The sequence below is a fragment of the Cyanistes caeruleus genome, chromosome 27, assembly GCF_971803275.1.
Source record: "Cyanistes caeruleus chromosome 27, bCyaCae1.hap1.1, whole genome shotgun sequence".
In the NCBI taxonomy this organism is placed as follows: Eukaryota; Metazoa; Chordata; class Aves; order Passeriformes; family Paridae; genus Cyanistes; species Cyanistes caeruleus.
The window spans coordinates 2,763,771-2,789,021 of record NC_141727.1 but is presented as its reverse complement, the minus strand read 5'-3'; the positions used below and the strand labels follow the sequence as shown (position 1 = coordinate 2,789,021).

The 25,251-nt window shown below is 57.9% G+C and overlaps 3 protein-coding genes and 1 pseudogene across 7 annotated transcripts; 3 read left to right on the top strand and 1 right to left on the bottom strand.

Annotated features, from left to right (window-relative positions):
- Window positions 1–296: 296 nt before the first annotated feature.
- EZH1 (enhancer of zeste 1 polycomb repressive complex 2 subunit) lies at window positions 297–12,360 on the bottom strand. Of its 2 annotated transcripts, none has more exons than XM_086864701.1 (20): window positions 12,288–12,360; window positions 11,659–11,779; window positions 11,184–11,312; window positions 10,780–10,899; window positions 10,170–10,290; window positions 9,314–9,487; window positions 8,345–8,447; window positions 7,916–8,079; window positions 7,053–7,144; window positions 6,312–6,486; window positions 5,683–5,879; window positions 5,175–5,266; window positions 4,595–4,635; window positions 4,051–4,176; window positions 3,366–3,544; window positions 2,783–2,878; window positions 2,352–2,433; window positions 2,138–2,218; window positions 1,682–1,766; window positions 297–1,572 (listed from the first exon to the last, which is right to left on the bottom strand). In XM_086864701.1, exons 1-20 carry the CDS (start codon window positions 12,296–12,298, stop codon window positions 1,512–1,514), a joined length of 2,250 nt encoding a protein of 749 aa, XP_086720827.1. In that variant the 5' UTR covers window positions 12,299–12,360; the 3' UTR covers window positions 297–1,511. The 2 variants fall into 2 exon arrangements, with proteins under 2 accessions (XP_086720827.1, XP_086720828.1); XM_086864702.1 differs by having other exon boundaries at window positions 4,081–4,176; window positions 12,288–12,359.
- Window positions 12,361–13,460: 1,100 nt separating this feature from the next.
- On the top strand, window positions 13,461–14,393 carry LOC147649181 (uncharacterized; annotated as a pseudogene).
- Window positions 13,546–18,119, top strand: RAMP2 (receptor activity modifying protein 2). 3 transcript variants are annotated; one of them, XM_086864697.1, is made up of 5 exons: window positions 13,546–15,650; window positions 15,797–15,947; window positions 16,981–17,100; window positions 17,487–17,589; window positions 17,717–18,119. In XM_086864697.1, the coding sequence occupies exons 2-5, from the start codon at window positions 15,887–15,889 to the stop codon at window positions 17,970–17,972; spliced, it is 540 nt and encodes a 179-aa protein (XP_086720823.1). In that variant the 5' UTR covers window positions 13,546–15,650; window positions 15,797–15,886; the 3' UTR covers window positions 17,973–18,119. The 3 variants fall into 3 exon arrangements, with proteins under 3 accessions (XP_086720823.1, XP_086720824.1, XP_086720822.1); XM_086864698.1 differs by having other exon boundaries at window positions 15,541–15,654; XM_086864696.1 differs by lacking the exon at window positions 13,546–15,650 and having other exon boundaries at window positions 15,789–15,947.
- A 431-nt stretch (window positions 18,120–18,550) lies between these two features.
- On the top strand, window positions 18,551–24,538 carry VPS25 (vacuolar protein sorting 25 homolog). Of its 2 annotated transcripts, XM_086864406.1 has the most exons (7): window positions 18,558–18,673; window positions 18,782–18,927; window positions 19,022–19,075; window positions 19,475–19,563; window positions 20,064–20,139; window positions 20,632–20,779; window positions 24,198–24,538. In XM_086864406.1, exons 1-6 carry the CDS (start codon window positions 18,627–18,629, stop codon window positions 20,742–20,744), a joined length of 525 nt encoding a protein of 174 aa, XP_086720532.1. In that variant the 5' UTR covers window positions 18,558–18,626; the 3' UTR covers window positions 20,745–20,779; window positions 24,198–24,538. The 2 variants fall into 2 exon arrangements, with proteins under 2 accessions (XP_086720533.1, XP_086720532.1); XM_086864407.1 differs by lacking the exon at window positions 24,198–24,538 and having other exon boundaries at window positions 18,551–18,673; window positions 20,632–21,273.
- Window positions 24,539–25,251: the final 713 nt, after the last annotated feature.

The following is a 25,251-nucleotide window of genomic DNA, read 5'->3' as shown; positions in this document are numbered from 1 at the left end:
GGAGGCACCACATTGACAACAGCAATTCCTGGTCCCGGAGCGAGATGCAGGGTGTAGCGAGCCAGGGCTAGAGGCAGTGCAGCTGCTGCTGCACATACATCATGTCCTGCTCTCCCCACCACGCACCTCTGCCCCCTTCCCACCCTCAGCCAGTGTGATTCAGGCAGCTGGCAGCACCGGGGCACTTGTGATTCCCCCTGGACCCTGGGAGCCACATCAGGGACAGCCAGGCTGAGCCCAGCAGGCAGGGGACAGTTTGGGGACAGGCCCAAGGTAACAGAGGCCAGCAAGCAGGGGAGGGTCTTTGCTACCACTTTATTATGACAAAGGCTACAAGCCATGTTATTTAAAGTGCATTATTATTATTATTATTATTATTATTCACCGTCAACAAACCACAGACACAAGCCTGGCATAGTGCAGATATGGCCAAAGTGGCAGAAGACGCTTAGGCAAGAGCAGGGCTGGCAGGAGCTGGGCGGATGGAGGTGGCAGGGAGCAAGGCTCAGGCAGGTGCTGGGATACAAGCACTGCTCCAGACAGACCTAAACACCTCCAAGCTCCAGGGGCCCATCACAGACAACGGGAAGGACAAACAGACAGCCTGGCCTGCCATGGCAGGGGACTGGGAAAGCATGGTGAGGGCTGGGCCAGGGAGGGCTTGGCTCCCAAGCAAACCCAGCACATCTGTGTGTTCCTGGACTAAACAGCTGGGAGCAGGCTGAGGCCCTGGAGCCAGGTCAGGGCTCAGCCAGGCTTCTCGTGTCATCCTGGGAACCCAGCCCTGGACATGGGGAACACAGCCCAGCACCCAGCCCCAGGCCAGGCAGGAGGCTGGTGGCATATGTGGCTCTCAGGGGACAGCCTCAACCTTCAGGTCACCCCAGGCCCCATCCAGCCTGCCCCGTCCCAGGCCTGGAGCAACATCCCAGCAAAGGAACTGATGGATGCAGGACACCTGGGATGCCTGCAATCCCTCCACCTCAAAATACAGGGCCCAGTCACCAGCTGAGGATTAGTTTAAAGTGCTTTTTTCTTTCCTTTTTGCATGGGGTGCCAAGGCTAAACCTCACCCCGCCAGAGAATATTTCCCCTTTATTCCCAGGGCCAGGGGGTCACAAAGCCCAAGGAAAGTTTCTGAGAAGCCTCCCCTGGGTCAGAACAGGCAGTGACTGTAACATCATCCTCTACCCAGCTCAGTGGCACCCCTACTCAAAGTATCATGTTGCATAGTGCTGCTCTCCCATCCCCAGGCATCCCTTGGTGCCACTCCAGCCACAGCCGGGCAGTTCCCATTTCCCAGCCAGCTGGGGCAGAGGGGATACCACCCTGGGACAGCCATGGCCCAGGGGCTGCTTACACGCCTGCCCCAAGTCTCTCTGGTGTCTGGATGGAAAGTAGCACTTGTGACACACACAGCAGCAGGAACAGCAGCAGTCATGTCAGCGTGAAGCAAACATGGCATTGCTTACAAGGTGCAGCAGCAAGGTGTGCCAGAACCACCCCGGAGCTCAGATGATGTCCGTCTCCCTCTCTATGCCGACATACTTCAGGGCATCTGCCTGGCTGTACCTACAGGATAGGAAGTCGTGGCTGCAGCAATGACCTCCCATGCTCCCCACAAACCTGCCCAGAGGGTGGGGTCAACCCTGCAGCCCAAGGTCCCCACTGGCCAAGGTACCTGTAGTCAAAGAAGAGCTCCTCTCCTGCCTGGATGGCTCTCTTGGCAAAGATACCAATCCGATGGTCTCCGTTCACCATCACAACTGCAACCAGAGGTACACAACATCAGAGATACACCAGAGATACACAACATCAGAGATACACCAGAGATATACAACATCAGAGATACACAACATCAGAGATACACCAGAGATACACAACATCAGAGATACACCAGAGATATACAACATCAGAGATACACAACATCAGAGATACACCAGAGATATACAACATCAGAGATACACAACATCAGAGATACACCAGAGATACACAACATCAGAGATACACCAGAGATATACAACATCAGAGATACACAACATCAGAGATATACAACATCAGATGTGCAGCCCCAGCTTGGGCTGGAGCTCTTGCAGCACCATGGCCTGCCTGGCCCAGCTGGGCAGGGGGACCTCACCTTTCGCATAGCAATTGGGGTTCACCGAGTGGTTGGCAAAGCGGATTTTATTTCCTTTGCGAGTAGCGTCAACAACAAAATCTATTTAAAAAGAAAAAAAAAGAAGAAACCATGGTGTAAAGCCAGGCCTGTCACCCAGGGAAGAGGTGGGCTGAGCCTGCCCACCTGGCCAGCAGATCTGGCCTTTCCACCCCTGGCAACCTCAGGAAGTTACCATTGTTGAGGTTGAAGAGGAAGCTGGACATGTACTTGTCGTAGACCTTTCCTCGCCTGTCAGCCTCATCCTGTGAAATGAGCTGTGGAGGGAGATCACCTTGAGAGACTCAGTAGCTGAGGGCTGAGCCAAGTGCTCGCCTGCCTCCTGCTCTCCCTCCCACCTCATGGGCAGGAACTTGTCAGGGTTCCTGGGGATGGGGCAGAGGCAAGAGCAGGGCTCTCAGGCAGCAGCACACACACAACATGCCCCTCCACAGTGGAAGGCCAGAGGTACTGAGACATATCCCCAGATAGCACAAGGCTCCATCTCCAGGCCTGGTCAGAGAGAGCCCATGGGCACAGCCAGACCAGGGAAGGCAGCTGGCCCCACAGTCAAAGGAAGCTCTCCCAGCACACGCAGTCCCCGTGTGCCTGGCCAGCAGCACTGACCTCCCCGCAGTACTCAGAGATGAACTCGTTCTTCTGCACAGCCTCCTTGATGAAAGTCCCCCAGCCAGCCACGTCTGATGGGGCCAGCAACAAATGCTGGAACCAAAATGAAAGGAAATGAGCACAGCTGGCAGATACAGCACCACAGCAAACAGATCATGGGGGCAGAGGGGAGCCAGTGTCCATCCAGCATCTCCTTGTTATGGTGACACACAGCTCCACACAGACTTACACCATTACATGGAGCTGCACAGGACCTGACACACACTAATTTGCAACTTTCTCTGAATTTCCCTTTTTTTTTTAATGTGCAATGCCTTGCTCTGACCAGCAGAATTCAAGACTAAATCTTTCTCTAGTCACTTTATACACTTCCTTGCTCTCACCATTCCTCATCTCCTGATTTTCAAATCCACAATTCCTATGCCAGACTAAGTGCTACAGAGGCCCAGGGCAGAGCAGCTTCTTTTCCAGACTCTGGCACTCCAGCAGCTGCAGGGAAATTGCTCCCCCCCAACAGCAGCAGCAGCAGATGTGTGTCAGCTCTGCCCTGAGGCAGCCCCTGCCACACTGCTGTCAATACCTTTTTGAGGCCTCGCTGGATGCTGCAGTTCTTGCAGGAGACCACCTTGCAGTCCCAGTGCTCTGAAGCACCACAGGTGAGGCAGAGGTCTGGGTCACACTCCCGCACAGCCAGGTAGCAGGGACACTGCTTGGTGTTGCACTGGGTCTTACAGCGGCAGCCTGGGAAGCGGTTCTGACCTGTAGCAACACAGACCACGGGTTTGCAGTGTGAAGTTTGGCAGAGAACACAGGGACCATGCAGGGTCTGTGCCCAAACTGCTCCTCCCCAGCCAGATCTTGCCCTGGCAGGCTTTGGGCAGGGACAGAATAAAGTCTGGCTGTTTTCTCCATTGCAGAGCTGGGAATGGAAGCCCAGACAGGAAAAACAAACATGGCAGAGCAGTGACCCAACTGCCCACCCAAACTGCCTGAGGCACATCCTGCTCACAGACCAGCAGCAGCACCCACAGAATACAGACACAGGGATGAGAACTAACAGGAGTGTCTCTCAGCTGCCAACAGCTGCATGGCAGCACAGAACCATTTCCTTTTGGACTTTAGCAGGCTGCTAACAGAACTGCTGTGGATGGGCAGAGCAGTGAGTGCAGGAATAAAGTAGCAAGCCCCAGCTATGCACTCTCCCTGTGCTCTGTGCCAGGAGAGCTGGCTGCCTTCCTGCCCAATAGTCCTTGACCTCTTCTTACAGTCAGGGTTGCACTGGCAGAACTTCTCACAGAAATTCTGAGTCATGATGCAAGGGCAGGAGCTGTCACAGGGATGCTCGGGGTGGTCACAGGGCTGGTAGTTGTACACCTGGGTTGGTGAATTATCTGGAACAAGAAGAGAAATGCCAAGATTGGAAGCTGCATGTTGCAGTAATGGCAGGGCTTTGGAGCCAAGAAGGTGCAAGCTGCCCATTTGCCTGCACTGGACAGGGAGGCTGGCAGCACTCAGCTCCCACAGGCACACATGGCTGTGCTCACTGACCACAGCCCAGTCCACAGCAGGGCTGCACACCAGCCCTCAGCGTCCCCTGGCTGCAGCAAACCCTGCTGCACATGCAGTGGATACTGGGACAGCCATGATGCCCCCAGCACCCCAAGGAGCCTGGCCAGGGGCAGGCACCCCCCTCCACGCTGCTGGACCTGCCAGGCTGGCGAACGGGACATGGCCATCCCACTGTGGCAGTCAGAGCTGGAGAACTCAACCCTCACAAACCTCCCAGGACACAGCCACAGCCAACACTACCTTTCTTCAGCTGGATCTTCCTGCAGTGTGCAGCCCACAGCCTGCAAAAGGAGCAGAGAAGGTTGAGGGGATGCATTTGCCATCAGGGAGAGCCGGCCAGCGCCGCTCAGCACCAGCAGCCAGCACAGCAGAGATGGGCCTGGCAGATTCATGCATTAATGATCAGCAGCCACCATAAAGTGGAGAGAGATGAGAGTGATGCAGCTGCAGCAGAAGCTCTTTAAGCCAAATACCAGAGCCAAAATAATACTGGACACATTGGGATCAACACACAAAGTGGGTTACAAGTCAGGGAGCTGAGGCTGAGGCTGCTGTGAAGGAAGTGGCACCAGGACCAGCAGCCAGTGCTGCCCTATCCTCGAGCTGAGCCTGGGGCTGCAGGGCCACTGAGCCCCCAGGCAGAGCAGCAGCCCTGGAGCTGGGCCAGGGCCAGCGCCCAGCAGCAGCACCAGCAGCCCCATGTGACAGCAGGACGTGCGCACAGATGGGAGCCAGATGGGGATTACCAGGAATGCGTTGGCACAAAAAGCAGCGGATCTGGTTGCATTTTAAGAACAAAACAAGCTTGTCCAGCACTTGCCTGTGCTTCCTTTTCTTCTTCTGGGATGGATTCATTAACTCATTTGTTGGCAGTTTCGTTATAAGTGATTCCTTCACTGCAAACTGAAAGACCTACCGAAGAACACAAGCAAAAAGAAGAACACAGGCAAAAAGAAGAAACAAGTTCAGTGCATTTAAGTTGTTTTATCAAAAGCACAAGGACAATGTGAGTAAGCACAGCAAGGCTCCCAGGCATGGGCCCAGAGAGCAGCAGCTCTGCCCCATTTTCCTGCCTATGGCACACTGCCTCCTCCTGCCTGGAAAACCAGTGCTTGTACACCTGGCTGTGACACTGCACGTGGGAGGGAACCCACAATACCAACAGGGCTCACTCTGCCGACAGCAGCACTGCTGCACAGTAACACCCTGAACTCCAAAAGCACTGATGTGGCACCTTCCTCAGGGAGGTCTGTGGCAGAGAAATTAAACCAACAGGCAGTGGCCCTGGCCCCTCTCTTGCTACTGCATTGCCTGCTCTGGGCACCCACCTGCTTGCAGGTCTTTGTCCCCAGCAGCCTGGCGATTGAGCAGAAGTTGTTGAAGTAGGTGCCATGGAAGACACGGAAGAGTGACTCCTCAGCTCCTGTCCACTCCACGGGCTCCTGCGGCGTCTCCACCGCAAACAGCTGGGAAGAGGCCGGGCTCAGCTTCTGCTTAGTTGGAGTTTGGCAGCGAGAGTTGGCCTCTGGCAGGAAAGGCAGATGTTAAACCAAACACACTCTGGAAGAAGGCACTTGGCCATGGTGATTTTGGGGTGAAGTGGTCCCCCCATAGTGCCCTGCAATCCTGCGCTGCACTCTCAGCCCCACACTTCTGCTTCTGGCCAGGCACAGTGCTCAGGAGCCAAGGGCTTGCTCTGGGCTTTGCAGGTCCCAGCAAAGCTCTTGCTTTGCCTAGCAACATTCCTCCTTCCTGGGAATCCCTTCCCAGTGAATCCCACAGCAGCAAGGGCAGGGCTGGTGTCCCTCAGGTTTGTTGGGAACACTGACTGCTAACTCCAAATTCTCCAGCTGTGCAGGAAGCAGAGGGGAGCCTGGGAGAACTCCAGCTGCGAGGAGCTGCCTGCCCTCACTGCCCACACAGAGAGGAGAGGGTTGTCTCAGGACTGGCAGCATACCCGAGGAGCTAGAGGCCCACTCGTTGCCTGTGTCCCGGTCGCTGTCGCCCTCCCTGGTCTCAGTGACAGCCGGGGTGCTGGAGCAGGATGCGCCCACCACGTGGTGCCGCCGGCGGCGACGGCCTGAGCACTTGGATCGGGGGTTGTGCAGTGCAGCAAACTCCTTGGCTCCTTCCTGCAAGCAGAGCAGAAGACAAGACAGGTGGCAGATGACCAGGGAATGCAGGAAGGCTTTTCCACAGGCCCTGGGACAAGCCCTGTCCTGCCACCACCAAGAGCAGGTGGAAGAGGCTGGCCACATGTGGTCCCTTCAGCAAGTGCCAAACCCTGCCAGCTGCTTGTGTTGCAGGTTCCCATTTTGTTCCCTGTGTCATCATTGCCCATCAGCAGAGGCTCCCTGGGCCTGAATCCCCAGCCCACTCCTCTGGATCCTCCTGGCTTCTCGCTCTGCTCCTTTTTAACATGGGCTTAATTTCTCTAACACTGCACTGAATCCAGAGAAATCACCTGTCACACAATTTCCCATCTGCCAGCTCTGGAATTAGTCTTTGTTGGAGATCTGCTATAATAGGCATCTGGTAAGGTCTGCATTTGCATTCATGCTCCTCTGAATCCAACAAGGACCAGAATTAATTCTGAAAAAATCATCCAAGTTGTGAAAAAGATCCACAGAGCTCTGCAGAGCAGAGCTGGCCAGGGCACTTCTCTCATGCTTTCTAAAGCAGTGACACAGAAACATACCAGCCAGAGGAAACAGTCTGCGCCGCAAGGATCTGGCTCAATCTTGGTCTCTCTATTCTTTCGTTTGTACACATTAGGAGTAGCATGAAAAGCTGAAAAAGTAACAGTTATCTTTACTATTAGCATTCTCCAAGAGTCTCCTCCCACTCTGCAAGGGACAGGAAGCAAAAGCCTGTGTGCCTGAGGGTTCCCCTGGCAGCAGGGCCTGAGGTGACCAGACCCGCAGGGTGACCCTGCTCCAACCCACAACGGGGACCAGGCAGCTTGGGAAGGAGAGGCCAAAGGAGAAGGATCAGCTTTCACACTGAAACAAAAAGACCACGTCATATTAATATTATATATTTTAATAAATAATTCACTGGAAAAAGTCCTGTGACTTCCCAAAGAAGCCCTTAGACCTGGAGAACAGCAGGTCCAGCAGCTAATCAGTATCCAAAAGGCTTTGGCAGGACCAACCGCAGGAACATGACTAAGACGAAGCTGTAAGTTCCAGGGAGGCAACAAAACACAGGGGCATGTCCAGACTTTGGCAGTGAAACATTCATGCCTTTCACTGACGAGCTTCTGCAAAGCAAGAGCAAAGTCTGGTGGCGGCAGGACTACTGCACAAACTGCCGGGAGCTCGGACGCGGCGTGCTGAGCGTGGAGAGGGGACGGCCACGCGCGTCGGTCTGCCATCCGTGGGAGCAAAGAGCGGAGCCATCTGTACAAAATGCTTCTGGGCACCTGTCAGCTCCTAAGGCCCCACTGCAAACTCATGAGGCACCACCCTCCAGAGATTCCAGCACGGACTAAGCAAGGTGTGCAGAGGAAAACTGAGGAGAAAGGGCTCTAGGGAAGCGTCCGGCTGAGACGGCACTTACGATGCAGAAAGCAGTCGTATTTGAAGCAGCGGCGGCAGAAGAGGGTGTGGAAGGAGTGCAGGGACTGCTCCCGCTGCACCGACTTGGCGCACGGCCCGTCGATGTTGGGAGTGCACTGCGGCGGCAGCACATTGGGGTCTGACACCTCCGTGAGCTCCCGGTACCTGTTGACAAACACAAACACCCAGGGAAGTGCTTTCCCCATTTGTGACAGCTTTACATGCCTGTATCACCATCCAGGCCCATCGGGCTCTGGCCCAGCTACCTGCAGGCCAAACTGCAGTTTTTAACACTCAAAACACACTCTGCCCACACAGCCTGCAGGCACTGAGCTTTGTGGCCCAGCCAGCCCACAGTGCAGGCCTCTGAAACAAAGATCTCAACTATTGCTGAGAAAGGGAATAGACAACCAGTGCAGGGGTTTTCTACCTTTCTTTCATATCCTCTGGGAAGCCATACTCAGGAAACATGGAAGAAATAGCAGTGAATATCATGTCATTGGGGAACCTCTTCTTGGAACACTTCTTGTTACCTAGAAAGAAGAGGAGACACAATTCTTCAGTCAAGCTGATGTGGATGGGTCTTTCCTTCTTGCACAAAGCAATTCCAGAGATGCTCAGGATTGTATTTTAAGACAGAAATGTAATCCAATGCAAAACAGATAAACCTTGTGTCCTGCAACCAGGCTGAGGTATTTCCAGAAGCAGTGCCTAGGCCACTTTCAGTGCAGCACTGATGGAAGCACCATCTTTTCCTAAGCACTATTACTATTTATTTCTGCCAGGGCAGAACTTGCAGACAGTGCTTTTCTATATCCAGGAAAGGGCTGGTGTTTATGCCACCCGCATCACTCCAGATCAGGGACAACGACAAAATTACCCAGCAGCATTCAGAAGGTCATCGAGGACACATGAAAATCCCACAAACCAGAACTTCCTCTAGGCAACAAGAGCTCCAGGTGGCACAGGAGAAGGAAGAGGAAGACTAATACATGGAAAGCAGGTTGGGAAGGGATTTGAAAATGTCCATCTCCCTGCCTCCCACAGAAACAGACCCACCCACACCTCCCTGACAGGTGCTTGCCAGACCAGCCCTTGAAAACATCCCGCAGCCTCTCAGATAACACCCAGCTCTGCTAATCTCACCAGGAAATGGGTTTTCAGATGACTCAGATGAATTACTTTTCACCACACTTTCAGATGGTGATTTCTTCTCCTGTCCACAGCAGACAGTGAGAACAGACCATTTCCCTTCTGCCACAGAACTTATCAAGGTGGGACTGCTCTTGGCAACACATTAGCAACCCAGTGATGGCAGGAGAGCCGTGTCCAGTGCTCAGGCCGGGCAGGACAGAAACACAACCAACATAATCCCCACTTCTCTGGGGGCCAAACCCACCTTCCACTGCAGTTCGCTTTCTTTTCCTTGTCACTGGAAGCTCCTCTTTTCCATCCTCCTGTTTCACCTCAGAATCATTGTGTCCTTCCTCTTCCTCATCTGAGTACTGATTCAGAGCATTCACTAGCTCCAGGAACACAGCATCACTGATGAGGACTGACCCTGAGATCATTTCTGAAACACACACAAGTGGGAGTGCCACCACCTTTCTCATTTCTTGCCATAGCAAACCACAAACCAATGTGCTCTGCTACCCACCGGAGCCCTTCTGGTTTTTTGGGTAGATGGGATTTTAGCTCTAGAGTCAGTAGTGGTGTACAGTTTTCAGCAATCTGGGGACAGGCCACACCAGTTTTCCCTGTCTTCCTCCCTGCTGAGCAATTTTATGATGGGGCAGACAGCGCTTTTCATTGATTAAACTCTTGGCTAAGGCAACAAGCAGAACAGGGTTGCTGAGCTACTCCTCTCTAGCACATTTTCAGCATCCCAGAGGACACCTGTGAATCCCTGTACACAGGAGGACTGGCTCCAGAGCACTCCAGGCATTAAAACAGAGTGAGATATTGAAAGGCAGGAATGTGCCCTTGCAAAGGACAACAACAAGCACCATCCTGTTTCCCTGCTCTGAGAACTCCCACAGAAAAGCTGGTTGCTGCTGCCACCTTTTGACTTCTGAACTACTTGGATATGTTATTTGCAAGAAACTGAATTACAGAACCATAGCAAGGTTTGGGTTGGAGGGGATCTTAAAGCTCATCTTGTTCCACCCCTGCCATGGACAGGCCACTAGACCAGGTTGCTCCAAGCCCCATCCAGCCTGGCCTGGAGTGGATAGAGCTGGCTGCTCCCAAGTTACCTTCCTCTCCATGAACTTTCCCATCATAGTTATTAATAAGCTCTTCAATGAAAGTTTCATCTTCCTCCTTCACCTCGTCACCCATGTAAGGGATATTGCACAGAACTGTTTCATCCTCCACCTGAAGAGAGATCAAACACAACTCAGAAAAGCAGTGTTTGCTGACCCAAATGGGGTGCCCAAGACTTTTCTGGTCCCTCAGAAACAGACCAAAGGTTCAGATGTCTCATCACTGACACATCAGTGCTATCCCACTGTAACCCAGAAAGAAACGAAAGACCTGCCTAAGAAATAAAACTCTTAATATAAAGGGAAATAAAAATACTAGGAAAAAACACAAACAAACAAAATCCCCCCCAAAATATATTTACTCCTTGAATCCTATGAAATAATGGTGACTCTGTCAAGAAGTCATATGTAAAGGAGAATAGCTGGGTAGCGTGAATACAAGGCTGGCTTGTGGGACTCTACAAAACAAGCAACTAAAGCATCACTTTCCATCATCTCTCAAGCAGATGTTGCCTGAAACAAGTGGGATGAAGAACCACAGTTGGGAAACTGTGCAACAGTCAGACATTGACCTCACTGAGACCCCGCACTTCCCACGTACCATGAAATTCTGCTGAAGAGGGGACCAGGAGTACATGATGGGCACCAGTGCCACTGTGTTCAGAGTCCTCATGTACAGTGTCTGGCTTGAAAATCCTGGGAAAATGCTCTCAACAGTGCACTGGAATACAAATACAGAGAAGGTCAGTGAGGAACCACCCTGGGAGGCTGCCATAGCCTGAGGAAAACTGAATTCAGAACAAACACAGAAGCCCCACATCCACTCTGTGGACTCCATCACAGGAAAAAGCCTTGGGGGTACTTTTTGTCCATTTCTGCATTCCAGAAGTGTGAGGCATGGCCTGACACTGACCTAGGACAATACAGACTAAAACTCATCTACATCCCCACAGAGTTCTGGTTCCACTCCCCACTTGCTGTTGCTCCCCCTTTTCCTCTGCACACCTGTTTCAGGAACGGGTGCCCACTGACTGGCTTCATCAGCTGCACCGGCTGCACTCGAAGCTTCTTCCAGTCTTCATTAAGGATTTGAGTCTTTTCATGAACCTTTGCAAAGTTGGCCACAAAGAGAGCCTGAAAGGAGAGAAAGGAGCTCTCAGACTTTTAAGGAAACCCACTGAGAACTCCCACAGCACTGAAAGGGTTCAGCAGGGAGATCCTGTAAAAGCCAACTGGAAATGAGCTCTCTTGCTGCAGTTACACCCGTGCTTGTTCAATGGCCTCGTGTGTGACAGCTGCTGCCCACATGGCTCAAGACAGAGCATGAGGACAAGTGGCATCTCTTCCTGTTGATCCAGCATGCAAGTCAAGCACAACTTAGCAATTCACCTTGCTGACACCCTCTGGCACTACTCAGACACTATGAGCTGAAATGAAGCCTTTTTGGGGCATCTCAGCCCAGTCCTTGCTGTGGCTGTACCTTTGCTCCCATGTTTGCCTGGAACCTCTTGAGCTGCCGCAGACGCATGTACTCGGACTTTACTTTCCTTTTCCAGTACATGATACACTTGGATGTCGGAGGAGTGGTAATTTCCATTTTTCTGAAACAGTACAGAAAGAATATTAATAACAGAGAACTCAACCCCGAAACAAGTGATATTAGAAAAACACCCCCGTGAATGGAAAAAACACTCTATGCATCATAGACTTAAACCAAGCAAAATAAAGGCGTCGCTCTGCAGTGCTCCTGACTGCGGAACAGCCACAGCCGAAGCGCACGGACAGGCCCGGGACAGCAGCGAGGTTCTGCTGACCAGAACCGCTCGCTCCTGTCCCCCGAGCCCCCGGGGCAGCCCGTGAGCCCGCGGGGTGCTGGGGTCCCCGCCCTCCCCCGGGACACGGCTCCGGAGAGCCGCGGGTCCACTCCAGCCGCCCTCCCTGCCGCTCCGGCCGGGCCCGAGCGCTCCCCGAGCCCGAGAACCGGACCCGGAGAGAACCGAGGCCGGCGGCGCCGCCGGGCCGGGGGAGCGGGTCCGAGCCCGGCAACTCCCTGTCCCCGGTGACGGGGACCCGCTGCCCCCGGGACCCCCCGGCCCCGCCCGCACTCACTGCTCGGCCATCGCGACAGGGGGAGGCCGCGCGCCCCCGCCACACTGCGCGCGCGCCGGCCCGCCCCGGTCCCCGCCCCGGCCCGCCTCAGGCTCCGGTCCCCGCCCCGGTCCCCGCCCCGGTCCCCGCCCCGGTCCCCGCCCCGGTCCCCGCCCCGGCCCGCCTCAGGCTCCGATCCCCGCCCCGGTCCCCGCCCCGGCCCGCCTCAGACCCCGGTTCCCACCCCGGTGCCCGCTTGGGCCCGCCTCAGGCCCCCGCCCCTCACATTCCCGCCCCGCCCGCGTCGCCGCCGCTGCGCCGGTGCAGTTGGGGCCGGGGCGCATGGCTTGCCCCGCCCCGGTGGAGCGGACCCGTTCTACCCTGGAGGACACCTCGATCGGCTGCAGGGAACGGGTTAAGCGCAGCTGCTCGCTGCCGTGCCCCCCCATTCTCGGTGTTCCCGGGCCCTCCCGGCCCCGGCCCCTGTTGCGGGCCCGGCCTGGTCCCGCGGGAAGCGCTTGCTGGGACAGCGCCGTTCCCGCCCGGTTCCACCGCCCTCCGGGCCCCGGGACAGCCTTGCCCGGCGTGGCCGCGCTCCCCGACGAGACGTCCCGATGGTGCCGGGTCCCTCTGGCCCCACCGGCGGGCCTCCCTGTGGCGGCGCCGGGCAGGAAGCGGCTGCTGGCGGCAGCTTTCCTGCCCCGGGGGCCCCGGCGCTGGGGAGCGGACGGAGCTGGCTCCTGCCCCGGCGGGGCCCCGTCCGCCCGCGGTGCGGAGTGCCGGCTGCCCCGGGGCACCCCTTCCCCGCGGCTCCGGCAGGGTGACTGCGGGGGACGAGCAGGGCAGGCCCGCTCCCGCAGCCCTGCATGCCGCCCGCATCTGGGAGCTCCGCTGAGTCAGGTGGGGCGGGGGCCCGGCGTCCCCCGACCTTCCCGGGCATTGATTTGGGAGCGGGCGGACAGTGCTGGGACGGGCCGGGGTCCGGGATTGATGCCCGGAGAGCCCCAGCCCAGGCGCAGGGATCCCGCTGTCCGGAGGATGAGGATGCTCCCTGGCCTACAGGTGCTCTTCTGCATGGTCCTGTTTCTGCTCCCGCGGGTGTGGCAGAGGCAGCTGGGGGTGCTGCACGGAGGCCCCAGGGGGGTGGGCACAGTGTTTAGCAGACAGCGAGTCCCCACCTAGGTCCCCTGTCCCATTTCTCTCCTCTGTCCCAGTGCAGCTGTGCTGAGGGACGGCTCACCTGGCCTCTCCTGGCCTTCTTTTGGAGGATCTCTGAGCAGGGTTTGCCATGCACTTCCAGCACCCAGTGCTGGTGTTGGTTTATAAACTTCTCTTCCAGGCTGCAAAGGCCAAGGCAGAGCCAGGAGGCCCCTGTTCCCTTAGCCCTTTCACCTCTACTGTGCTCAGCTTGGCCTGGGAGGAGGAGAAGGGGTCTCTGATGTACTGGGACCACCAACTGGGCACTGGGGCTGATCCTGGCTGTGGCATCCTGTGTCTCCTTGCTGCAGGGCACGGGAACACTGAGCATGGGGATCTCAAGGATGAAGGTAATACCCTGGTGCCATGTGGCTCCATCCCTGGCTTCTGCAGCAGTGCTATAGTGGGAGGCTCTACCACTGGCAGGGCAATGTCCAGCACCCCTTGGACCAACAGGTCCTACCACCAATGGCACAGTCTGTACTTCCAGGTGACTACTGGATGAGGATAGTGAGTAGAGCTGCCCTCTTGCCATCCTGGCTGTCCTCCCCATCCACCAACCGTGCTGCATGCACACTCAGAGCGGGACCATCGCAGGGATGTGTCCCCTGCCCTGCTGCCTGGCCTCATGCTGTCCCCTCCACAGCACCCACAGCAAGCTCCCAATGGCACCCAGCTGCTCTCCTGCCCTGGCCTGGGGCCATCCTCGACACCTTCCTGCAGGTCCACACTCAATACTTCACCAGCTACACAGAGGCCAGGCTCCCCAAGCTGGGCAGCTGGCCCCACAGTATGGCTGTGGCCAAAGGACTTAGCTGCCTCGTGCCCCTTGCAGCTGCCCTCACACTTGGCAGGGCCCAGAAAAGGGTTCAAATCCCAGGGAGAAGATGCTCATCTCCTGAGTGCCCCAGGTCTTTGGGGGGCCAGTGACAGCCTCCTTCCCTCCCAGTCCTGGCAACTAATGAGTCAGAGGAGAGGACTGAAGGTGAGGGTGACAGAGCAGGGATGGGGAGTTTGGGATTCCCTGGGGTTGGAGTGGGTCCCATGGCACGAGGGGAGGCTGAGCACTGGGCTCCAGATGCCTCCATCTGCCGGGGGGGAACACTGGGAGTAGAGTCTCAGGCAACTGACCCTGCACGGGCCGGTCCCCTTCCTCCACACCCCAGGTGGGGGCTGGCAGGGAACGCCGGGGATGCCAGTCTGGGTGGGGAGCCCAGGTCCTTGGCAGGCAGCCACCGTCCTGTCCCTGCCCATCCCCTCCGGATGGATCCCCAGCCCTGGGGCCGCGCTGAGATCATTGGGTGTCTCCCTGGCAGTGGCTCCTGCCACCCGGCTGGAGGCTCCGCCGGCTCCACCAGAAAGAGTGACCAGGGGCTCCAGCCCTGCAGCCACTGGAGTGCTGGGGATGGCTTCCAGATGTGGCCACTGGCCCGCAGAAGGTGGCTGCTGCAGCTCGGGAAGCATCAGACTGCTCTGCCAGGACCTTTGCTGGGCAGCTGAAGCCCAGCGCGACCCACAGCAGGGAGGGTCCCTCTTCGCTGCTCTTCGCTGCAGTGCAGTCCCTGCTCTGCGTGCCTGCAGGCGGCTGTTAAAGGGGAGGCTTTGGGCTGCTCTCTGCCCCGGCCAGGCGTGAAAGGTCCCGTGAAGGAATGCCCCAGAGCCGCGGGCTGAAGTCACCCTCGGTGACAACCTCGGGCGACATGGGCCCCTGGACGGGAACTGCTCCAGGAAGGGGGGCTCTGGCAGAGTCAAGCAGGCGCCAGGCTGGTCAGTGCAGGAGGAAGGCACTGGAGCCAAGGACTGCCAGGGTCGGCCAAGTGTCTGCCCTCTCCCCACCTCCTCGGCCTCGTGCCTGGGGGTAGGTTGTGTCATCACCCTTCCCTCCCTGGCCACGAGCAGGAACTGGGGCTGCCCCGGCAGTGGCTCCTGTGGGGCCCGGGTGAACCAGAAGCTGCGGTTTTGGGGCCGTGGGTCCCCCTGCCGCCCCCATTCCCGGGCGGCAGCGCCCGTCCGGGGACATTATGCTTTCCCGTCCACTCCCCCCGCTGCTGGGCTGCCTGCCCTCCACGCAGGAGACGAGGGATTTCACAACCCAGCCCAGACAGGATTAAAGAGAAATACACAAGTAAACAAATCGCGGCCTCGTAACGCTGGACGTGCTGTGCAGGGACTGGATCCTCCAGGCCGGTGGGTGAGGCGCGGGTGTCGTGGGTGCCGGGGTGCGGGAGCGATGCCCGCGGGGGCCGGCACCGCACGGGACAACGCAGGGTCCCGCCGGGAGAGCCGCTTCAGAGCAGCACTGAGCAATCTCATTTTTCACACGTCTCCTGCAGTCAAACTGCCCCTGTCAGAGGAAAGGAGTTGCTTCCTGTTATTTCCATTGAAATCCTTGTCCCGGTCGTTAGCCGGCAGGCTTTGGCAGGATGGCACCGCGCGCGCACATGAGCTCCGGCCGCGTCTCCCAGGGGCTGCTGCTGCTCTGGGGTAAGTGCGCGGGGCGCGGCGCCGGGGGCTCCGCAGCCCGAAACACCCCGCACGTGGCCGCCCTCCCACTCGTGGGGCCTGGGGCCAGGGTCCTGACTCAGCCCGCCCCATCGCCCCACCCCAAGATGGGACCAGCCTGTCAACGCCGAGGTTAGCCGGGGCAGACACCCATAGCATGGCCGGGGGCAGTGGCAGGTGAGCACCAGGTGCTGTGGGGCGGCTCCCACCACGCTCATCCACGATCCGGCAGAGAGCCCCTGCAAAGGGCTGGGACAGGAGCTGTAGCACCCACAGCGGAGCTGGATGGGGCCGTCAGGGACAGAGATCAGGACGCGGTGGGTTGCCCTTACCACAGCCAGTGTACCAGCCCAGGAGCACCCCGTGGCCAGTGTCCAGCTGTGCCAGAGCTCCCCACAAATAGACCAAGCCGGGCCCACTCTGGCAACTCAGCACAGAGCCAGCATCAATGCCCCACACTTCAGGCCTGCAGCCAAGGGCAGAAGATTGATCAGGCAGTTTCCTTGAGCCATGGGGCTCCCGTGGGGCAGGCGAGACGTGCCCCACGCCCTTGGCAGGCTGTTCTGGGTGTGGGATTGATGGCAGGCGGAGGGACACTCCAGCAGTTCTCTCCAGCACTGTGCTGTGGCCAGTGCTTCCTCTTCCTGCCCAGCCCTGTCCGACTGCAACGCAGCACCACGCTGGCTCCCCATGGGTGGGGGTCCCAGTCTACCCCCATGCTGTGACCATGGCTCAGGGTTTGTAGCCCCTAAACAGCCCCTCCAAACCTTTGGATAGCTGCCTGCTGCTTGGCTAGCCCCTCCCCACAGTCCCTGCCCATATGGGGGGCTGGAAGCCCTAGCCCTGGCATGTGCCAGGCTCTGGCACCCTGTGCCCCACCTGCTGGCTCCAGTGTCCCTTGAGGGACACCCAAAAGCAGTTATTTCCTGTAGACCCAGCCAGGGCAGCTCCTGTCAGCACTCTTACCCCTCCCAGACCCTACGTTCCATCTCACCCTGTGTCCCTTCCTCTGCAGTGCTCCTGGGGGCTGGCCTTTATCAGACGGACTCCGTGACAACAACAAAAACGAGCTTCAGTCAGGACGCTGGGACAAGCCCACCCATGGCCATGTCCAACAGGACAGCCCAGCTCATGGGTGAGTGTTTGGGTTCAGTGAAGGCCAGGCAGCACTGTAGGCCAAATGGTGACCTGGCCAGGGCTAGCCCTGTGCCACAGAATGACCCCTCCTTTCCCTTAGCCATCCCAAAAATAGCTGGCACATGCCATGAAACTCTCCCTGCCACTGCCCACAGTGGGGGCAGCCAGCAGCCTGTCCTCCCTGTGCCCCTGGCATTGCCCTGGGCTGCTGCAGGCTCCACGCAGCATCCCAGGACTGCTGTGGATCCATCCCTCACTGTGCTGATGTCTCTCCCACTGGCCTGGGCATGGCTCCAGATGCCAGGTGTCACCTGGCAGCAGGGGCAGGCAGGGATGCACTGTGGGCAGAGGCATGCTGCCTGTGCTCAGCACCTTTCCTCACAGTGGGGAATTACATCGACCTCACACTGCAGTGCTGGAATTACTTCGTCGACCTGATGAGGAATGTGACAACATCGGAGATGTGCGAGTGGAAAGTCATCAGCAGGTACGGGGGCAGCAGGACCTTCCCCTGTCGTAGCAGGGTGCAGGGGCTGGGCAGTCCAGAAGGGCAGTGCTGGTCTGGGCTCTGTGCCTCCTCCCATCCCCTTCCCGTGTCCCCGCTCTGTTCCCAGGCCCTACAGCGAGCTGCAGTACTGCCTGGAGTACTGGGCCGAGCACCTGAACTACAGCTACCCCAACGCCCTGGCCGAGCAATACATCTTCCAGAGCCATTACCTCTACTTCCACAACTGCACCCTGGAGCATCCAGTGTACTCCGACCCACCCGAAGATGTGCTCCTGGCCATGATCATCGCACCCATCTGCCTCATCCCCTTCCTCGTCACCCTGGTCATCTGGCGCAGCAAGGACGGCAAGGCGCAGGCCTAGAGCTGCCCTCCCGTCCCGCGTCGGGGCCGCCCGACCACCCGAGCCGCCCGGTGGGCTCTCCGGGCCACCAACCCGCGCTGCTGAGGCGGCCGGTTCCTCCTGCGCTTTCCCCACCCTGCGGCCCGGGATTAAACGTTTCTCCCTCCACGCCTGGCGCTGGTTCTTCGGCCGCTCGATCCCTCCACGGCCCCGGCCCGTGCCAGCTCCCACCGCCAGCGCCCTGCTAGCACGGGCCTGCCGGCAGCTTCTTGCCGTAGGGAACACAACCGGCGGGACACCGGGACCAACACCGGCCACCAGAACCGGGGACCGGCCCGAGGGGCGGGGCTACATGAGGGGCGAGATCGCGCAGGGGCGTGGTCTCTCAGGGGCGTGGTCTCTCGGGGGCGTGGTCGCTATGGGGCGTGTCCCCGTGGGGGCGGGCCCTGCTGGCGGGGGCGGGCCCTGCTGGCGGGGGCGGGCCCTGCTGGCGGGGGCGGGCCCTGCTGGCGGGGGCGGGCCCTGCTGGCGGGGGCGGGCCCTGCTGGCGGGGGCGGGCCCTGCTGGCGGGGGCGGGCCCTGCTGGCGGGGGCGGGGCCCGCGCGGGGCCGGAAGCGGGGCGGGGCGGGGCGGAAAGCGACGGCGGCGGTTCCGGTGGCGGCGGCGGTGGCGGCGATGAGCTTCGCGTGGCCCTGGCAGTACAGCTTCCCGCCCTTCTTCACGTGAGCACGGCCGGGGCTGGGGCTGGGGCTGGGGAGGGTGGGACGGGGCGGGGAGCTCGGGTGCCGGTGCCGGTGTCCCTCCACCGCCGTGCTGACCCGACCCCACAGGCTGCAGCCCAATGGCGAGACGCGGCAGAAGCAGCTCGCGGCCTGGTGCGCGCTGGCGCTCGCGTACAGCCAGCAGCACCGGCTGCCCGCCATGACGGTGCGGGAGGCTCAGGACATCCCGCTCTTCGCCAACCAGCGCCTCCAGCGTATCCTTTGGGCCCGGTGCCCGCGGCCCCACCGCCCGCGGCCCCACCGCCCCTGTCCCACACCTCCGTCAACGCTTCCTTAACCCGCGCCCAGGGAAGCTGCCGCTGGAATCCATCCAGGTGGTGCTGGAGGAGCTCCGCAAGAACGGTGGGTGCCTCGTCCGTTCGTCCGTCCCTGCTCCCGGCCGCGGCCGGTGCCCGCAGGGCGCAGGGCAGGGAGGGCAGCAGCCCCTGGGCAGCTCCGGGGCCGGGGCTTGCCCGTCCCCGGCTGGGGGATCAGCTCCTCGGGCCGGGCCTGCTCGCGGCTCTGCAGGACCCGGCCCTGCCTTTGCAGGCAGATTTAGCTGGGTGGGAGGAGAGGGCTCGACAGAGAAATCACTGTCTGTAGACACGGCAATATTTAGGAAGTCGGCGTGGACTGTAGGGCAGGGGCTGGTCCGCGAGGCTGCCTCTGGGTGCAGTGTTTGCGTGTGTCCTGAAATCTGCATGTTTGGTCCTTATTTCTGACTTGTGCTCTGCTTAAATCCCTGTTCCCTATTGTTTCTAGGGAACCTGGAATGGTTAGATAAAAACAAAACCAGCTTCCTGATCATGTGGAAGAGACCAGAAGAATGGGGAAAGCTCATCTATCAATGGGTGAGAGCACAGGGACTACACACCCAGAGCAGGCTGTGTCCATGAGGATGGGGGGTCCTGGCTGCCACTTGGAAAAGACCACTGCTTGCTTCCTCACTGCTTTTACCTTTCTCCTTGCACTTCTCTCTGTTGCAGAGAGGGGAGGACTCATTAGCAGCTTGTCACTTGCTGTGAGCTGCAGTGTGAGCGGTGGGTGGTGTTGTCCACCCTCGGTTCTGTTGGCTGTCCCGTGGGGAGGGCAGGGCAGTGTCACTGCCTGGACTCTGTATGGCCCAAGTCCTCACTGTGAAACACACAGGCAGGAAGAGCAAAGCAGCAGGATTGTCTTTATTCCCTCAGCCTGCACCTCCTGACTCCTCTGCCCCAGCGTGTGTCCAGAGTGCTCCTGTTTATCAAGTGCTGTGCACGCTCTGTGTTACACGCTCCAGGATGTGTGAGAGACCGGACAAGGATGTTCAGCCACACAGGTGAAATCTGCTATATTGCCTTTGTGTTTCCAGGTGTCAAGGAATGGCCTGACCAACTCTGTGTTCACACTGTATGAACTGGCCAGTGGAGATGATACAGAGAATGAAGGTAAAGTTGGGGCTCATGTTCTGGAGCAGGTTTTCAGAGCACACTGGATTGGGGCATGGAGACAGTTGACTGTCAGACTAAAGTTTTGTGAATTAAATATTTTGAAATTTCAAATGCAAAGTCACCCTTTCGTACCATTGGCACGTGCTGCTCCAAAGGCTTTTATCACTTTGCAGGAACATCCCCCTCTGTAACTGCATTTTCCCCAGTGCCTATCATTTTATCTGGCATGGTAAGGGGTGTTTTATTTTCAAGACAAGCTCCTGCTTTGCATTCCAGGCTGCTGTGACTCATCACTGCTGTCTGATGACCTTTAGGCTCTGTTCCCAAAGCAGAGATGTAGAGATGAGCTTGTCAGTGTAGCCATGACTCTGGATTTGCTGTAGTGTTACGGTGCTTTTCAGAGCCCTCAGCATCACTGCCCCCAGTCTCTGGACTCCACAAGCCTGTTTGTTTCCTGATGTTATTTTTTTTCCTGTTGTCCTTCCCTAGAGTTTCATGGCTTGGATGAGGCTACGCTGCTCCGAGCCCTGCAAGCCTTGCAGCAGGAGCACAAGGCTGAGATTATCACGCTGGATGACGGCCGAGGCGTCAAGTTCTTCTGACAGGAGTCTCCTCCCCTTGCCCACTGCAGTCCCAGGTCTCACAGCCAAGCATTGCTCTCTGGGCCTGGCTTCAAACTGTGACTGCAAGTAGCTGCATCTTGGGATTTCTTGGGTCAAGATGAGTCTGCGAGCCCTTCCAAAGACTTAGGAATATCCTGAGATCCTCTGTCTGTCTGTTCTCCCTGTTGATGTGCTTGAGAGGCTAAAGCTGCTCTAGGCAGTTCTGAGAGGGACCACCCAGAAGTGAAACTGGACTGCTGATGGTCCCTGTTCTGTGATGGCCTCGAAGCAGTCCCAGCTGGCTGGTCAAGCTTGGCCTCAGAGGCCCCCCTGTATCCCTGCCAGCCACGAGCCTGGGTCCTGCAGTCCTGCTGCAGTGCCAGGGGCGAGGCAGGAGCTGGGGACTGACGATTATTGCTACGCTGTGGAAGCCCTCAGTGGCATAAGGAAATGCACTTGCTGCCAAGCAGGCTGGGGGAAGCCAGGGAACTAATTTCAGGTGATTAAAATGAGATGTATTTATAGAGCAGCCTGGCTATTTTCATCTATCTTTATTTTTCCATCAGAAGCAAAACAGAGCAGTGTACCACATTTCTGCCCTTCAGTCATATTTCCTCGCTACCCCAGGGAAATGCAGTGGTTCCAGGGTGGGAAGCAGCAGCACAAGTGCATTTCTCCACTTGACAGAGTTGTGGCCTGTGGGGACACTCACTGCCCTCCTCAGGACAACATTTACTTAAAATTTGCATGTGCAGCCTGCTGGAAGCCCCTGGGCTTGTGCAGAGGTGATGGGGTAAGCTCTGTACCACTGTGGCTGGGAGAGGGATGACTCAGCTTTAGGCTCTCAGTGTTGATAACAAAGTCCTCACCTTGTCAGGAACCATGGCCCAGGTGCAGTTGCTGACCCTGTCAGTCCTGGGGAAGCAGATGGCTGTGCTGGGACAGGATCACCTTGCCCTGATCGCTGTGTGCATGGCACTGGCAGAGCTTGGGAGCAGTGCTGGAGTGACCTCAGGTCAGGCCAGTGTGGTCAGTCTGGGGGGTCCAGCAGAGCAGATGACACTGGCACCCCAACAGGCTGCCACTGTCTGCCCCTGTCTGGTGTTCCCTGCCCTCGGGGACAACCCAGCACTGGCTCACCTGCTCCTGACAGCTGATGTCAGTGAGATGCTGGAGTCTAGCTGTGAAATGTAAAAATTTGTTTAGTAGCAGGAGCCCGTTGACCTGAACTCGGTGGGATGTGCTGCCCTGGTGTGGGCACATTGCTCTGGAACTGTGCTGGAGCCCAGGCTTCCTCTCCATGCCAGGCTCAGCAGTGCTGTGGAAGAATTCCTGAGTGCCAGCACTTCACTGCTGAACAGAGGCACCAGCAGTGCTTGTAATGAGTCACTGGCACAATGGGCTAGTGTGGGCTCTTTTCTGAGGACCACCACCCCTGCGAGCTCTGTCACGGTCCTGCTGTGCACTGACAGTGCTGAGCAAACCCAGCTGTGCCATGGCATGTCCCACGAGCTCTGCAGTGCATCTGTCCCCACAACTGGCACAGTCTCTGCTTGATCAGGGATCATCCCTCTATGTCTGCAGCCAGCAAAGTCTGTGTGTAGGATTTATGTGCTCCCAGTGTCTGCCCTGGGTTTGTTTCCATGTCCAAGATCTGCCTCAGCTTTCCTCCCCATGCCACCTGCATTTTCCCTTCCCTCCGTGGTTGCTCTGCCTGCCCTGCTGCTCCTGTACCCCTGCAGAGAGCCAGGGTGCTGTGCCTGAAGGTGTCTGCATTTGACCCCAAACAATGAGCCTTCAGCAGCCGGCCTGGAGTGTCTGTTCTTGCTGTCTGTGTGCACGATTCTGACCTCCCAGCACCGTGTTCCAGGCTGGGAGTGCCGTATGTAACCTGGCTGTCCTTGAGGGAGTCTGTGTTCTTAATTAAATTTGCTCCCTTCTTAGGAAATGGCTGATGTGACATTAGATAAGCCTAAAACCAGCTTTTCATTCCAAGCCACTCCTGGCAGCAATTCCCTTCTCTTTTTCAGCTTTCTATTTACTGCTTACTCAGTGAGGCGGGGGAGAAGGAGGAGGAGGAGGAAGAGTACGTCCCCTCTGCGGAGTGGACATTGTGTAAAATTCCTTTTCCACACCCTCTGGGCTGGTTATAGAAGCCACATCCAGCTGTACCTGTGGGCACCCCGTGGGACCAGCTTCCCTGGGCTGGGCAGTGCTGCTGCAGAGAGGTGTCACTGCTGAGGCTGAGGTGTCACTGCTGAGGCTGAAGTGTCACTGCTGAGGCTGTGCCATGAGTCCTGGCAGCAGTGCAGCTGCTGCTGGCTGGTGCTGCCGCCCTGGAGGGAGCAGATGTCCCTGTGTGGAGGTGCTGTCCAGCCCAGCCACACAGCCCTGGGGAGGGGCTCGCTGGAGGAGGTGGCTCAGCGTGGTTTTGGGTGGGGGGAGCAGCTGGCACAACCCCCTCCTCCTGTGGCCCCTCAGAGGCCCTTGCCACGTCTGGCCGTGATGATTAGGGCTCGCTGGCCAGGGCGAGGCAGAGCTCAGAGGGGCTGGGGCCAAGATAAGGCACTATCAGGCTGGGCACACTCGGATTCCACTGGTCAAGGAGGAAAGATTCCAAGAGAGGTTTTATTTGAATGCAGCTGCTCAGGAGCAAGAACTGTTTCAGTTTGATAACTTGATATGTTGGGATGAATGTGCAGGCAGGTCCCATCTGTGCCTCTGGACTGAGGAAATCCTCTGCAGTGATCTGCCCAGGGTTGCAGCCAGGGCTGAGGTTTGGGTGCCATCTCCACCTCCCTGAACTCCTGTGAGTTAGGGTTAGAGACACAGAAGGTTTCATGGGTGGTGAAGCCAACAGTAAAACAAGCCCTGGAGCACTCCTGGGACAGGCACCTTGTGCTGTGCAGCCCCAATTGTACATCCCCTTCATCCAGACCCACCCTGGTCCCTCTGTGATCCTGCCCCAAGCTCTGGGATCAGAACAGACAATTCCTGGCAGGGCTTGGTGGAGCCTGGGGCTGAGCAGGGCTTTGATTCATGATCTAATTCCGAGGAGAGTGATTGCACAGTCCTCTGTACTCTTTCTGGCAGCCAAATGCAGGCGAGAAATGGGTTATGTTCTCTGATTGTGGCGGTTCCTCAAAGCGAAGGCAGGCACTGGCACCTGCAGCCCAGAAATGTCACCCTGATAGCGCTGGGGAGCTGCAGTGGGCGCCTGATTGTGGAACAGGAGCCCTCTGGTTTCAGGCCAAGCTGGCTGTAGATTGGTGTCCCTGGCCAGGTCAGGAGAGGACCTGTTCCCCTGCCTGAGCTGCCTCCCCCCTGCCAAGTTCTGCTGTGGAGTGGCGTTTGGGGGATCATTTAGGGAATTTCTCAGACCACTCACAAGGGGTGTGTGGGAGGGCAGCAGCTGCAGTGAACTTCACCCCTAATTTCCTCTCCTGTCTGCAGGGGCCTCACTGGACTGGGATACTCCCCTGCTCCTCTGGGATTTTCCAAGGCATCTCGTTTCACGATGGAAGCCCTTGATAAGGAGACATGAGCCTGCCAGGAACCAAGCTGAGATCCCTTCCGGGCTCTGTGTCTCTTGTTGGATACCTGGGGCTCCCTGCCAGCCTGGGCTGCGTTCCTGAGCCTGGGCAGAGCATGGGCCCTGGCAGGGACCCCTGTATGGGGGCAGCCACAGAGTCAACCTACAGGGCCTTGGGCAGCATTCCCCGCTTTGTGGCAATGCTGAGAAGCGGGCAGGTTCTGGGCAAGGCTCACCTGAACAAAGAGCATCGTTTAACAGAGCTGAGTCAAACCATGTTGCGTCTCACAACCCAAGCGTCACCCATGGCAGGGCCAGTGCAAGCACTGCACCTGTGGCAGCCTTGGCCTTTTGGCTCCGGTGGCCGTGGGCACGCGGTGCCCCAGCAGCAGGCAGAGCCCTGCAGGGGCCGGTGCTGGACGTGGTGTTCTGCCAGCACTGCTTGCTCACCTGGGACCGTGCTCCTCACATGCTCCAAGCAGAGCAGAGCTGAGTGGGGATGTGTTTGCTGCTCCCTGCTCACCGGCCAGGACTGCTCGAGCAGCTCTCGGCACTACTCCATCGGCCAAACTCCTGGCTGGGAAGGAGGTACCTGGCCCCTCTGCTTCTGGAGAGGAAGCTTTGGGCAGGAAGAGCTGGGTCAGGTGGAGGTGGCAAAGCAGAGACCAGCAGTTTGACACAGGTCGGACAGGAGCATTTCATTAAATGCTTGTCCCTCCCTGTTGCCAGCAGGGATTTGTGGGGAGCAGCCGTGCGGGACGTGGCCACGGCCGAGCTGCAGGTCAGCAGCCCCAGTCACCCTGCGGGTGCCAGGCTGGCGTTTAGGAGACCGTGACTGTGTTCCCTTGTCGATCCACTCCTTAATGTTTCCGGTATCGTTGAGTAGAAACAATCTGACCTCAGGGAAAAGAAATTAGCGGTGGCCTCAATTGCTTTGTGTTTTGTGTAAACAGCCTCACCGGCAGAACAACCTTC